Genomic DNA, 13,148 nt, shown 5'->3' on the forward strand with positions numbered 1-13,148 from the left:
TCCTAGGCTTTGTGGTTTAACCCACAGTGCCATCCATGTCCCTTTTAAGTGGCATAATCCACAGCAATTAACTTCTGTGATGGCTCCTCAGGCAGTAGAGCATGAGACTCTGAATCTTGGGGTTGTGGGATTGAGCCCCACGTTGGGCAAAAAGATTCCTGCATTGCAGGGAGATGGCCCTCGTGGTCCCTTCCAACTCTATGATTCTACCTCTGCAGGGCCAGCCCCGCCCATGAAGCCAACTGAAGCAGAGGAACCCTACAGGGCATCCTCCTTGGGGGTGCCCTGCCTGCCACCAGTTGTGCAGTGCCGGCTTCTGGCAAGATCTTCTGGCCGGAAGCTGCCACAGACATGCAACCCTGGTGGTGGTGGTGGTGGTGGTGGTGATGATGATGATGATGATGATGATGATAATAATAATAATTTATTACTTATACCCCGCCCATCTGGCCGGGCCTCCCCAGCCACTCTGGGCAACTTCCAAAAGAATATTAAAAACACAATAAAACATGAAACATTAACAACTTCCCTAAACAGGGCTGCCTTCAGATGTCTTCTAAAAGTCAGATAGTTGTTTATTTCCTTGACATCTGGGGGGGGGGGCGTTCCACCGGATGGGCGCCACTACCGAGAAGGCCCTCTGCCTGGTTCCCTGTAACCTCATGTCTCGCAGGGAGGGAACCGCTAGAAGGCCCTCGGAGCTGGACCTCAGTGTCTGGGCTGAATGGTGGAGGCGCTCCTTCAGGTATACTGGGCCGAGGCCGTTTAGGGCTTTAAAGGTCAGCACCAACACTTTGAGGTAGTTGAGGCTATGGTGGCCTGCCAAATGGAGGCTATTATTTGTATAACATTTTTGCTGGTCAGGCCTGAAGAGGGCACTGAAGCCTAAACCACACATTCCTGGGCTGCTTATTATGCTGTTCTGCTCTCTGGCCCCTGAGGTACCTGATCTGTATATTCCCTGATATGCACACACACTGCCCCATGGCAGGGCGGCACCTAGGGAAAGCCCTTATGGCAGAGGAGGGAAACCTCTCCTAGCCCAAGGGCTGCATTCTGTTCAGGGCCGTCATGAGAGAGCTGAGGGCCAGTGGTGGGCAGGGCCAAAGGCAAAAGTGGGTGGAGCAATCGATGCTCACACACACGGACACACCTGACCCCATCACCTCCATCCAGGAAAGCAAGAGGCAGTTGTCAGAGTCCACAGACGCATTCCAGCCAGGCAAAAACACTGAAGGAGGAGGCAAAGTAGAATTTGGGGCGTGTGACCTGGGCAGGCCTGTAGAGCTGCATTTGGCACCTGGGCCTGAGGGTCCTCAGTCTTGCCATAGGGGCCCGCAATCCCTGGATTCTAGAGGTGTTAACATAGGAGCATATACCAAGTCTACACTGACTGGCAGCACCTCTCGAAGGTTTCAGGCAGGGGACATTCACAGCCCTAGCTGGAGATGCCAGGGATTCTACACATTATGCATGTGAAGTCGATTCTCTGCCGCTGAGCTTAGCCTGCTACATATATTCAGTATTCATAGAGGATTCTGCCCAGGCCTCTGAACCTCTTGATACCAGAGAGCAAATGTATGGCCTCAAGTTTTGGCACAAATAAAGAAAGAACTCAACGTGATGCGGTATGGGCCTAACAACGGGTACCATTGGCTCCCAGAGCCCAGTTAGATTTGCTGGGCAATCGTGTATGTCAACTGCATTTTGAATTGTTCACATACAGTGGTACCTCGGGTTACATACGCTTCAGGTTACATATGCTTCAGGTTACAGACTCCGCTAACCCAGAAATAGTGCTTCAGGTTAAGAACTTTGCTTCAGGATAAGAACAGAAATTGGGCTCTGGCGGCGCGGCGGCGCGGCGGCAGCAGGAGGCCCCATTAGCTAAAGTGGTGCTTCAGGTTAAGAACAGTTTCAGGTTAAGTACGGACCTCCAGAACGAATTAAGTACTTAACCCGAGGTACCACTGTATAAGGTGGGAGTGAGATCTATGTTTTATGCCATAAAGGAGCATCTGAGGGAGCAGAGAAACCCGTTTCCTCTCCAGCCTTCCCTCACTTGCTTGGCTCACTTCTGGTACTGGGGCTGGCGGGGGGGACGGGGACAACTGCTGTTCAGGGAACAGCTGAAACTCGGTGTTAGACCATCCACTTTGTGTGCAGAAGGGCCCCAAAATATTTAGGAATATGGAATTCATGCCAGCAGCATCCCCAGGAATCGCTAGGAATGTCCCCTGCTTCAAACTCTGTAGAGCCTTTGCTAGTGAACATAGACAATGCTGAGCTACAGGAGGTGGACCAGGCGTCCGACTCGAATCCTTTCACTCAGCCTGATGTGTTTGCAGGGAGATCAGACGTTGCTGACAATCTGATGGGCATTTTTATTTGTTTGCGGAGTGGTTAGATGACGCCCCACGCTTTCCAGTCACTCTCCTTATGGCAGAAAGTCTGGTCCTTTTGTGGGGAAGTGGGTTAGTTGGCACAAGCCCTCCCAGTCAACTCTTAATTGTGCAGCCTGAATTGGCTGGTAGGTAATTGAATTCCACCCAGGAAGAGCGACAGTCTAGAAGTGCCCTTGGTATAAGGCAGCTTTCTATGTCCTTATGCTTAAAAGCAGCAGAGTGTGTCAAGGTAAGGCAGGGAAGCATGATGGAATTTTTGCTCCCTTCTTTCTTTCTGTGTCAGGCATGCAGCCTCCCTCCCTCCTCAATCCCTGCTTGCTTTATGAAGAGGGCAAGCATGTATTTCACACGTGTGCTTTGGCCCCAAGATGTAAGACCCTGGGCTGAGAGGAGTAGGGAATGGAGAAAGAGTCTTGCCTAACAATGTTTTGTGCACACTCCTGTATATTCTGCATGCAGTCCACTCCCAGTGCTGGTTTGCAAAGTGGTGTGCACACAGTGTTAGCCACAATGCAAATCTATCCAGCCATTTCTTCTGAAATATTGTATTTGATGCATCCTCCCCCAAAACCAGCTTCAATCCAAACTGAGCTGCATTTCAAGCAGGTAATGTGCACACAGCCTGTGTTTCTATCCAGCCCTATTTGCTAGGTGGGAGAGGGGGGTATATAAGTGGCCTTCTGGGGCAGGGGCCATTTGAAACTCACCACCAGTCCTTGGCTGGCAGCTAAAATTTTGCTTTCTCCAGAATTACCCATGTGATCATTGGCTTTTTCTCAGGGATCTGCTGATCCCAGGTGAGGTGTCCAAAAAGTCCCTACAAGGCCCGTTATTGACGGAACTTGTTGCTGATGCCAGGCTCAAGCTAAACTGGAGGTACTCCTTGAGCAAGGGACAAGGGTCGTCCAGGATAAATCCCCCCTCCTCAAATTCACCATAGTCTTTCTCCTGTGGGACAGGGCAGTGTGGGCAAAAGTGGAGCAGGATGATGGCAACATTTTTAAATGGAATCCCCTGTAACGATCACTTGCTTATCTCATATATGCCATCCATTTTCTCAAAAGGGACTTCTTTGACACTTGACTTTGAAAAGGGATTTGTCTTGTTCAGAAGGGGAACAAACCGTCCTAACCCAACCTTTTTCAGCTGTGCTGACTGGGGTTGATGGCGGTCGTAGGATGCCTCCAGACTGTCAATATTTTGCAGAAGGGATTCAAGCGCCCGCCAGGAAATTGTTGGCTTTGCATAATTAAAGTGGATTAAAGCACTCTGTTGCCCTAGCACAAGTCCACTTTAAAAAAGTAGCCAACTTTTTGCAGTTAGGAACGGGGAAATGTTGAATGAAGAAACGACTAACGGGAAGACATATAAACTCCACACAAGCAAATCAGGACGAATGCTCATTGTTGTATAACAATGTCCCCAGTAGATTGGGACAAATGCTTAGTAAAGACTGGATTATAATCTACGGTAATCTCCACATAAACTCTGTGCAAGCAAATCAGGGTGAATGCTCAATAAATACATCATCTGGAAGAATACATAGTCCCAAACATCTGAGGGGAGTCAGGTTGGAAAAAGTTGTACTAACCTTATGGGTTAGGCCAAATTATTGTGAGCTAATAATTTTGATGAGCTAATTTGGAAGGCTGGTATAGAGTATCCTTTGTTAGGGCACAGTGGTGGGCTAGATCAGAGCCTGTTATCCAACAGCTTGTGGACTGATTCCAGTCTGTGAAATAATTTTTTAGCAGTTTTAGTAATCTCACTACATTCAATGCCCCTTTCAGACATAAGGTGTATTTTGGAGGCACTGATCTGGGATAATTTTGGGGCAGCTGTTTCTAATTCATAGGATTTATTTGAGAACTCTTTAGAAGTCCTTACAGTGATTCATCCTTTGCAAGGGCAGGAAATAGGCAGGGAATCTGAATTAATTGGGGATCCATTCATTACGTCTGGGAACCTGAGAAATAGTGACGGTATTCAGTCTCTCTTTTGTGTGGTGAAAGGTACTGTTCTACAGTTGCCATCATGTATAGGGCGCACTGCCAGGCATATTTAATTAAAAATGAGAAAAACAAAAATATCCCCAACTCCTGCAAAGTAAGTATTTAGTAGCATAGTCCAGAGTTTATGCTGTCCGTTGAATGTTGAGCTGAAATATAACTGTTGAGTAACAGATGTAACTTTTGCTCTGGAAAAATAATAAAATATTATTATACTGTACAAAATAGAGAGAGAGAGAGATGATGCAAATGCTACCAGTTCTTTTTAACTGGTGATACCAGGAATCGAACCTGGGATGTCCTGTACATGAAGTGTGGCTCTGCCACTGAGCTATGGCCCCTTTCTCCATGACCCAGGTGGCTTCATTACCTGCCCTCCCCATCCTTAGAATGTACTCACAGTCGGAGTGCCTGATGGGCAGAGAAAGGTCCAGCTCTGTTTCCTGCAAGGGCAAACTGACTCTGTATGAGCTTCTGCTAAAACCTACTGCTCCTTGAGAAAGCGGGGAGTACAGAAAGCAGCATGCTGAACATGGTCCCTTCCATGTGAATCGGGAGCACAATGTCTTCCAAAGCATTCCTGAAACACATTGGCACCAGAATTTAAGCATTTCCTTGCAAATCAGCAACAGATATTGTGACACACTCCCTGCCATCAGGGGAAGCACTGATTTCCTTTGGATAAGATCGCAGAAGATTTTGGCTGTAATCCTACATGGCATTTGCCTGGAAGTAAGTGTGGGTGGTGCTGTGGTGTAAACCACTGAGCCTTGGGCTTGCTGATCGCAAGGTCGGTGGTTTGAATCCCTGCGACGGGGTGAGCTCCCGTTGCTCGGTCCCAGCTCCTGCCCACCTAGCAGTTCGAAAGTATGCCAAAAAGCACAAGTAGATAAATAGGTACCGCTCCGGCAGGAAGGTAAATGGCGTTTCCGTGTGCTGCTCTGGTTTTGTCAGAAGTGGCTTAGTCATGCTGGCCACATGACCTGGAAAAACTGTCTGCGGACAAATGTCAGCTCCCTCAACCTGTAAAGCAAGATGAGCGCCGCAACCCCAGAGTCGTTCGCAGCTGGACTTAACTGTCGGGGTCCTTTACCTTTACCTTTTAAGTTGAACACAGTGAGACTTACTTTCAGGCAGACAGACCTAGGATTGTGGCATAAAGGTCTCTTTCTAATATTTACATTGTTTGCAAATGTGCTGGGAGATCAGAGGTGTAAACAAAGCTCACTGCGTTCAGTAAGTCTGCACAGAAAGTGTGCCTTAGGTCCCTCTGTTACGTCCGTATGTGCAAGCCTCTAGTCATGGCATTAATCACTCCAAAGTACTAAAAAAAAAAGTTAAAGGACCACCCCGTTGCAGCCCTTAAGCTGCCTACGGTGTATGATCAAAATAACCTGATACAAGAGGTGGTGAATATGTGACCCTCCAGATGTTGCTGAACTACAACTCCCATCAGCCTCAGCAAACATGGCCAGTGGGCAGGGATGATGGAAACTGTAGTCCAGCAACACCTTGAGGGCTACAGGTTCCCCCCTGCTCTGTACAGAGGAAGTACATTTTGCACCTTTTAAAGGGGATACATTTGGTGGGAAGGAAATTTGACTTACATCATCATTAATCTGCTCGCATTGTTATGATATACTGCATTGTGACAGATCTTCTCTGGCGCTTCTTTTCGTTTCCATAGGTCTGGTGAAGCTAGGCGTACACTGCATCACAGGGCAGAAAGTGGCAATTAAGATTGTGAACCGGGAAAAGCTTTCGGAGTCAGTACTGATGAAGGTGAGCATGTGGGTTTGTTTGTTGGGAATGGTGTAAGGGCAGCGAAAAATGAAAATGGAAGCAGGTGGAGATGAATGTGCAAGCCAGATATAGATATATATCTATATAAAGTACCTGCTGAGTCTCAGTCTCTGGCCCTCCACTTCATCTTTACAGAAATTTCAACCCAGGTTGCCTTGCCAGATGTGGTCAGACACATTCACAGCCTACACAGCATGGTTTGGAATGAATTTACTAGCAGGTGGCGCTGTGGGTTAAACCACAGAGCCTAGGACTTGCCGACTTGTCGGCGGAGCTCCTGTTGCTCGGTCCCTGCTCCTGCCAACCTAGCAGTTTGAAAGCACGTCAAAGTGCAAGTAGATAAATAGGTACCGCTCTGGCGGGAAGGTAAACGGCATTTCCATGCGCTGCTCTGGTCCGCCAGAAGCGGCTTAGTCATGCTGGCCACATGACCCGGAAGCTGTACGCCGGCTCCCTCGGCCAATAAAGCCAGATGAGCGCTGCAACCCCAGAGTCAGCCATGACTGGACCTAATGGTCAGGGGTCCCTTAACCTTTTACCTCACTGCAGAGAGAAGTGCAAAACACTATCAGACTCTCGCCAAATGCAGACATTGGTGAGTTAGAAAGCAGGAAGAAGATGCAGAAACTAGTAAAAAAATGCTAGGCTTGTTTGTTGTTTGTTTGATTTGGATGTCATAAGAGCGGTACCTCCTCTTGAAGGATTGACCCTCTAAATTCCTTGGCTGAAAACGAGAGCTGAGAAAGCGCAGAAAATAAAGCAAGATTAAAAATGGGCGAGCTCACGCGGTTCCCGTATTCCAGACTTATTTTGCCAGGTGTCACGTGATACAGAAGGCCTGCCTTGTTTCTGGAACAGCATCCATTGCAAGGTTTAGCATGAGCTGATGGCATCACCAGCCTTCATCAGTATACTAGGCCTCAGTCCAGGACTTTGACTTAGTCCACATGGCAGCAGTTTAATCACATGGTGCGGATCAGCTTAGTTGGAGCATTTCCCCCTTGCGCTGGTGTGATTTCTCCCCCCCTTTCCTGAAGTTTGTGCTGACATGGAGAAAATCCCTGAATGATGAGCTGCTCCACATGCCATGTGATAGTAGCTATGTTATGGAGCAGTTTTGAGCAGTTTTTCTGTGGAGGCTGTAACATGTAAAGAACACACACAGAAACCCCTGTCCATTTGTCAGACCGTGGGAGAAAAGGAGCTTGAAGCTTTGAAACGAACAGTGAAGATGTTTCTCAGTACGCCCTCACTTGCCACTCGCCAAGGCCAGAACGAAACGTTCAGCAGCTGACACAGTCCCATGTCCCCTTCTGATATACCAGGTGGGGTGGGGAGGGGAGGCTTTGCACACCCGGAGGCATACGCAAGATTGGAAGCGCCGTGTCTGGCAACATCCGGTGGTGCCCCAGCAGAGGCAGGCTGGCAAGCTGGAGACAGACAGGCTAGGAGCCGAAATCTGGAGATAAAAATGGGGGACCAGGTGGCCTCCCTCTGCAAGACATTGCCAGGCTGAAAGAAATCAGCAGGTCTGCAAGCCTTTGGGCTGCTTCCGTTGACCTATTTATGGAGCATTTGCCTTGATTTGCTTGCACGAAGTTTATGTGGAGTTTAGATTATAATCTGGCATTTATTCTGATTTGGTTGTGGAGAGGTTACATGACAATGAGCATTCATTCTGACTTGCTTGTGGGGCGTTTATAAAGGTAAAGGTAAAGGTACCCCTGCCCGTACGGGCCAGTCTTGACAGACTCTGGGGTTGTGCGCCCATCTCACTTAAGAGGCCAGGGGCCAGCGCTGTCCGGAGACACTTCCGGGTCACGTGGCCAGCGTGACATCGCTGCTCTGGCCAGAGCCAGAGCCAGAGCCAGAGCCGCACACGGAAACGCCGTTTACCTTCCCGCTGGTAAGCGGTCCCTATTTATCTACTTGCACCCGGAGGTGCTTTCGAACTGCTAGGTTGGCAGGCGCTGGGACCGAGCAGCGGGAGCGCACCCCGCCGCAGGGATTCGAACCGCCGACCTTTCGATCGGCAAGCCCTAGGCGCTGAGGCTTTAACCCACAGCGCCACCTGCGTCCCTCCGTGGGGCGTTTATACTTCCCATGAATCATTTGTTCATTCTACACTTATAACCACCTTTCTGCATCATTTCGCTAACTGCAAAGAGGCTGATTATTTTTTAAGTGGATTTGTTGCACTAGGGTGACAGAGCTCTTTGATTGCACAAACCTCAATTTCCCAATTTAGGTTTGGGGTCACGAAGAGTCGGACACCAACTAAACAACTAAACAACAACAAATTTCCCAAAATGTTTGACTCCCTCCTGCAAATACATATACGCACCTTAAATATCCCTCAATAGCATCAGGTTGGCCCAGCAGCAGCATCTGACTTCCTAGGCTTGAAGGATCATGGGCTGTCATGTCAAACTCCTGGCTGGAGGGACCTGTACTTACTTATTGATTCAATTTAATATACTGCCCTTTATCAAAAGGTCTTGGGGTGGTGTTCTCTTAGACTAGCAGCCTTGGTGGCCGTGTGAGCCACTGCCTGGTTTAAAGTACTCCTGGGTCAATATTTGTAGTGCTGAACATCAAAAGTTGTATAATCCATGCCATAAATTTAAGGCACATTGCTTCCCCTCCAAAAGAAATACTGGGAACTGTAGTTTACCCTTCACAGAGTTACAACCCCCAGCACCCCTACGGTTGCTATATTTCAAAAAGTAAAAACCAGACAAACCCCAAAGTTGTGGAGCTTCCCCCCCATGCCTAAAAAACACAATTTTTCGATTGACTTGCCTAAGATCCAGGACAAATCTCCGCCTTCTGGAAATTCCCCCTCGACGTTAATTCTGCCTATGTGCTTTAAATGTGCATATGATGTGGATATAACCCACAGTTTCTATCAGAGCTTTAGACACAGCCAACCTGGCTTGTCTTTCTACTTTCTACTGAGTCACATCCACCACTGTCCGTTTTTTATTTTGTTTGATTGAGACCTCCTCCAGCTGGCTGGAAACCCACTCCAGGCATCTTGCACAAATAATACCTCATAAATTATTTCAAACTCTCTTCTTTCACGGAGAACCCAGGAGGAAGCTCCTCTTTTGTAGATCCTAGGACATGGGCAGTGCTCAAAAGAGTTTGTTCTTTACCCTCTGTATATAACCACACATGCATTCTCTCCCTCTTCCCTTCTAGGTGGAGCGGGAAATTGCCATTCTGAAGCTGATTGAACACCCCCATGTGCTCAAACTCCATGATGTCTACGAGAACAAAAAATATTTGTAGGTATTTATTTGCAGATGGCCTCCCTCTCCCCCCCAGCCCCCCCCCCCCATGTTCACATGTCCCCATCAGAGTGGAGCAGAGCTTCCTATGAGCAAATCACTTCATAGCTTGAATGGGGGGTGGGGGTGGGGTAGTATACTTTGTTTGTTGATATATCTGCTGAGGATCCTCTTTCCAGGACAAATTCTGGGGATCCCTTCCAGTCAGGGTTGTAGCCACAGGGGATTCTGGTCCACCTCAGGGATATTCTAAACTTCTTCCCTGAACATTCTGCTTCCTTAAAAGCAAAACAAAACATGCTAAAGCTGCAATCCTAAACACAGCTAATCTGGGAGTAAGCTTGGTTGATTTAGATGGCCCTTACTCCCAGGTAAGTGGGGTAGTGGTGGTGGTTGTTGCTGCTGCTGTTATTATCATTATTTTCCCCAGTGCTTTTTTTCGGGGGGGTGTGTGTGCAGGGGGATGCATACCCCTAAACCATGGGTGGGCAAACTAAGGCCTGGGGGCCGGATCCGGCCCAATTGCCTTCTAAATCCGGCCTGCAGACGGTCCAGGAATCAGTGTATTTTTACATGAGTAGAATGTGTCCTTTTATTTAAAATGCACCTCTGGGTTATTTGTGGGGCATAAGAATTCGTTCATTTTTTTTTTTTTTTTCAAAATAGAGTCCGGCCCCCCACAAGGTCTGAGGGACAGTGGAAAAAGTTTGCTGACCCCTGCCCTAAACATTTTATGAATCTAAGTTTGGCCTCATTTAGGGGAAGTATTTCAATATGAGTAGGAAAATGAGAGTACCCCTAAGAAAAAAAGCACTGGTTTCCTCCCCAAATAATCCTGGGAACTGTAGTTTACCCCCTCACAGAACTACAATTCCCAGCACCCTCATCAAACTATGGTTCCCAGGAATCTTTGGGAGAAGTCACATGTTTTAAATGTGCGGTGTGTTTGCATGCTTTGCCTCCTTCCCTTTTACCTGTGGAGAGATGAAACAAAACAAACAGTTACGACCTTCCACGACTCCCTCTTAATAAAAAAAGCAGCCACAAGAGGTCCTGAGCGGGATCGGGGCATTGGTGCAGGGAAGGGAACTTAATTCTTTGACCTTGCGCTGCTTCCTTGCCAAAAATCCCCTTCATAATAGCATCTTCAGGGACAAATAGCAGCTTTTTTTCGTTGTTGTTAAGAAAGGGGGCTGCTGGGCCTTAATCACTTCTTAAAAGGAGCGTGCTTAATATAATAATGCGAAGTCTGACCCTGAGAAGTAATTTTAAACGTGGTTAGGCGGCTGGCGTCTATGTTTCTGGCTGTTCTGCAATGATTTCCCCTCCCTTGCTGCAACTGCGCTTCTGGCTTTGGGCCTACTTTGGTGTGCTCGCCAGGCCACACATATGGCTTCTGGAAGCCAGGATGCCAACATGTGATAAATAATAGCTGGGGCCTGTGAGCTTGTGGAGCCGGTTCATGCTTCTGTCATGCTCAGAGCTGGTCTCCTCCTTTCTCTGCGCTCAATCCCAAAGCACCGCCAGTCCTCTCCCCCCTTCACACCTCCACAAAACCCACTGCTCCCTTTTGCACAGACGCATTGCTGGCAGCTAGGTGCTTCTTTTTCTCCATTCGGATTTGAAGCTGGTTCAGGGGGGTGGGGGAGGAAAGCCACATCGAAACGGTATCGTTTGCTAAGAAACGACAAGGCAGGTGCTGGTTAGGCGTGGGTTTGTGTTTCATGTTGTGTGTACACACGGCGGGAGCCACAGGCTGAGCAAACCAACTATTTTTGTGTGTGTTTAGTGCGACAGAAATATTAGCTGCCGAAACATTTATTCGCGGAGATCAGGTGAGAGTAGACGCCTGGTTTCTGCGTGTCAAGTCTGCTGTTAAAGGCAGAGGGACGGGATCCGTAAAATAACACGTTTTTTAAAAAAAGAAAAGTGTTTGGCGATCCCATCTGCTTCTGAAATTCTTGGCACCGTGGGGTGGTTTCCTAGGTAGGAGATAGCTGTGTTGCTGCATGCATGTGAAGATCGCCAGAGCGGCAGAGCCTCTGTGAACATGTGTGTGTGTGGTGTGTGTGTGTGTGGTGTGTGCGAGAGGGCCGTCCAGAATACCAGGCGGTGCCAGACAACTGGCAATCCCCACACATAAGCTCTCTTTGTCATCCTCCTCCCGCTGACACAATGGGAGGAGGTGTTTGTGGGAGTGAGAGAGAGAAAGAGGTTGGAGGAAGAGGCTGCTGCCTTGAGGAAATAATTTTGCATTGTAAAACCGTCTGAAATGAAATTCAAAATGTTTCCTCCGGGCAGCTTCTTCCTCCAACCCCTTTGTGTCTTACCTATAGGTAGGGTATTTTCCGTTAGGGAAAATAGACTTCAGTGCCTGGGGCCTACGAAACTCCCAAGGGCCTATGGAAAAGTTTGAGGCCTACATAAAATCCAATTAAAGCAGGTTGTTTGGTTTAGCGGTTTATGAAATCATTCCTCGACATACAGGTATAATATGTCTTAAGTAAATGTAAATTAAACATTAACTTTGAGGCTGCTTTCACTGGCAAAATCACAGGTGACTTTCATTTTTTAATTTTTATTTTTTTGCAAAAGCTCATTCTCAGTGGAGAGTAGTGCAAGCAAAGAGAGCCTTGGAGTATTCTCTTGCTTATAGAGATTATGGGACCTATATAACGTAAATATCTATCACTTGGTCTGTGTTGGTGGGCTACAATTATGAGAGTGCTTGGGGCCTGCAACTACTTTAATCTGCGCCTGAATAAGAGGTCTCCTTTATTGGCAAAAACTATTTTGTGTGTGTGAAATGGGGAAAGAGTAAAGAAACTTCCAAACTCTCCCAAGATAGATTTTTGGTTGTTGTCTTTTTAAATCACTTCTGTCCAGTGTACCCTTAGGCTCCCCCATTACAACCTTTGAGAATTAGGTCGACGTGGACTTGAAATGTACTGTAATTTAATTGGTAGGGAGACAGGAGGTAAATAATAAATCTATGGCCTTTAAAATTGTGGGGGGTATTTTTTTGTTATTAATTTTTGTGTTTTTATATTGTAAACTGCCTTGTGATCCTCAGGTGAATGGTGTTATAGAAATATTAATAACAATAGCAATATTAGTGGTGGTGGTGCAGGGCAATCTTGAATGCATCTGCTCAGGACTGAGTTCCAACATAATGCTAAACCGTGGTTTGTTTTAATCATGTTCAACAAACTGTAAGTTGCCTCACAGACGGCCAAACAAACCATAGCTTGTTTCTCCAGAGCTTGGTTTGTTTTCCAGCTGCTTCTTGCCAAGCAATTCCTTTGGAGCTTGGTGTGGGTCTGGGACAGGATGGCCAAACAAAGTACAATTTAGAAGGCTGGACATAACAGCAAACCATAGTTTTAAAAAGACACGATTCCAAAAGTCCACCATAAACTATGGTTTCATGTGGTTAGTCTGTTGGGCCAGGTTGACATATTCAGAGAAACCTTAGTTAGGCTAAACAATCCACGGTTTGGCCTACTGTGCAAACCAGGTCATTGAACTGATGGGATTTTATTGCTGAATAATTATGCCTAGGAGTGCCATATGATGTAAAATTGGGAGTGAGAACCATTGAACACCGCGGGGACTTACTTCCAAGCAGAAATGCATAG

At 47.3% G+C, this 13,148-nt stretch overlaps 1 protein-coding gene across 9 annotated transcripts in view; it reads left to right on the forward strand.

Moving 5' to 3' along the window:
- The window catches only part of BRSK1 (BR serine/threonine kinase 1), a 50,949-nt gene that overhangs the window by 12,381 nt on the left and 25,420 nt on the right, over positions 1-13,148 (forward strand). For 3 of the 9 annotated variants that reach the window (XM_079950377.1, XM_079950375.1, XM_079950378.1), the window contains 2 exons: positions 6,102-6,196; positions 9,422-9,507. In XM_079950377.1, coding sequence (XP_079806503.1) covers positions 6,102-6,196; positions 9,422-9,507 — 181 coding nt within the window. Of the gene's footprint in view, positions 1-6,101; positions 6,197-9,421; positions 9,512-10,510; positions 11,998-13,148 lie in introns of those variants that run through there. The other 6 variants (XM_079950379.1, XM_079950384.1, XM_079950382.1 and 3 more) reach the window with 6 other exon arrangements.

Source organism: Podarcis cretensis, assembly GCF_951804945.1.
Source record: "Podarcis cretensis genome assembly, chromosome: 13".
Taxonomy (NCBI): domain Eukaryota; kingdom Metazoa; phylum Chordata; class Lepidosauria; order Squamata; family Lacertidae; genus Podarcis; species Podarcis cretensis.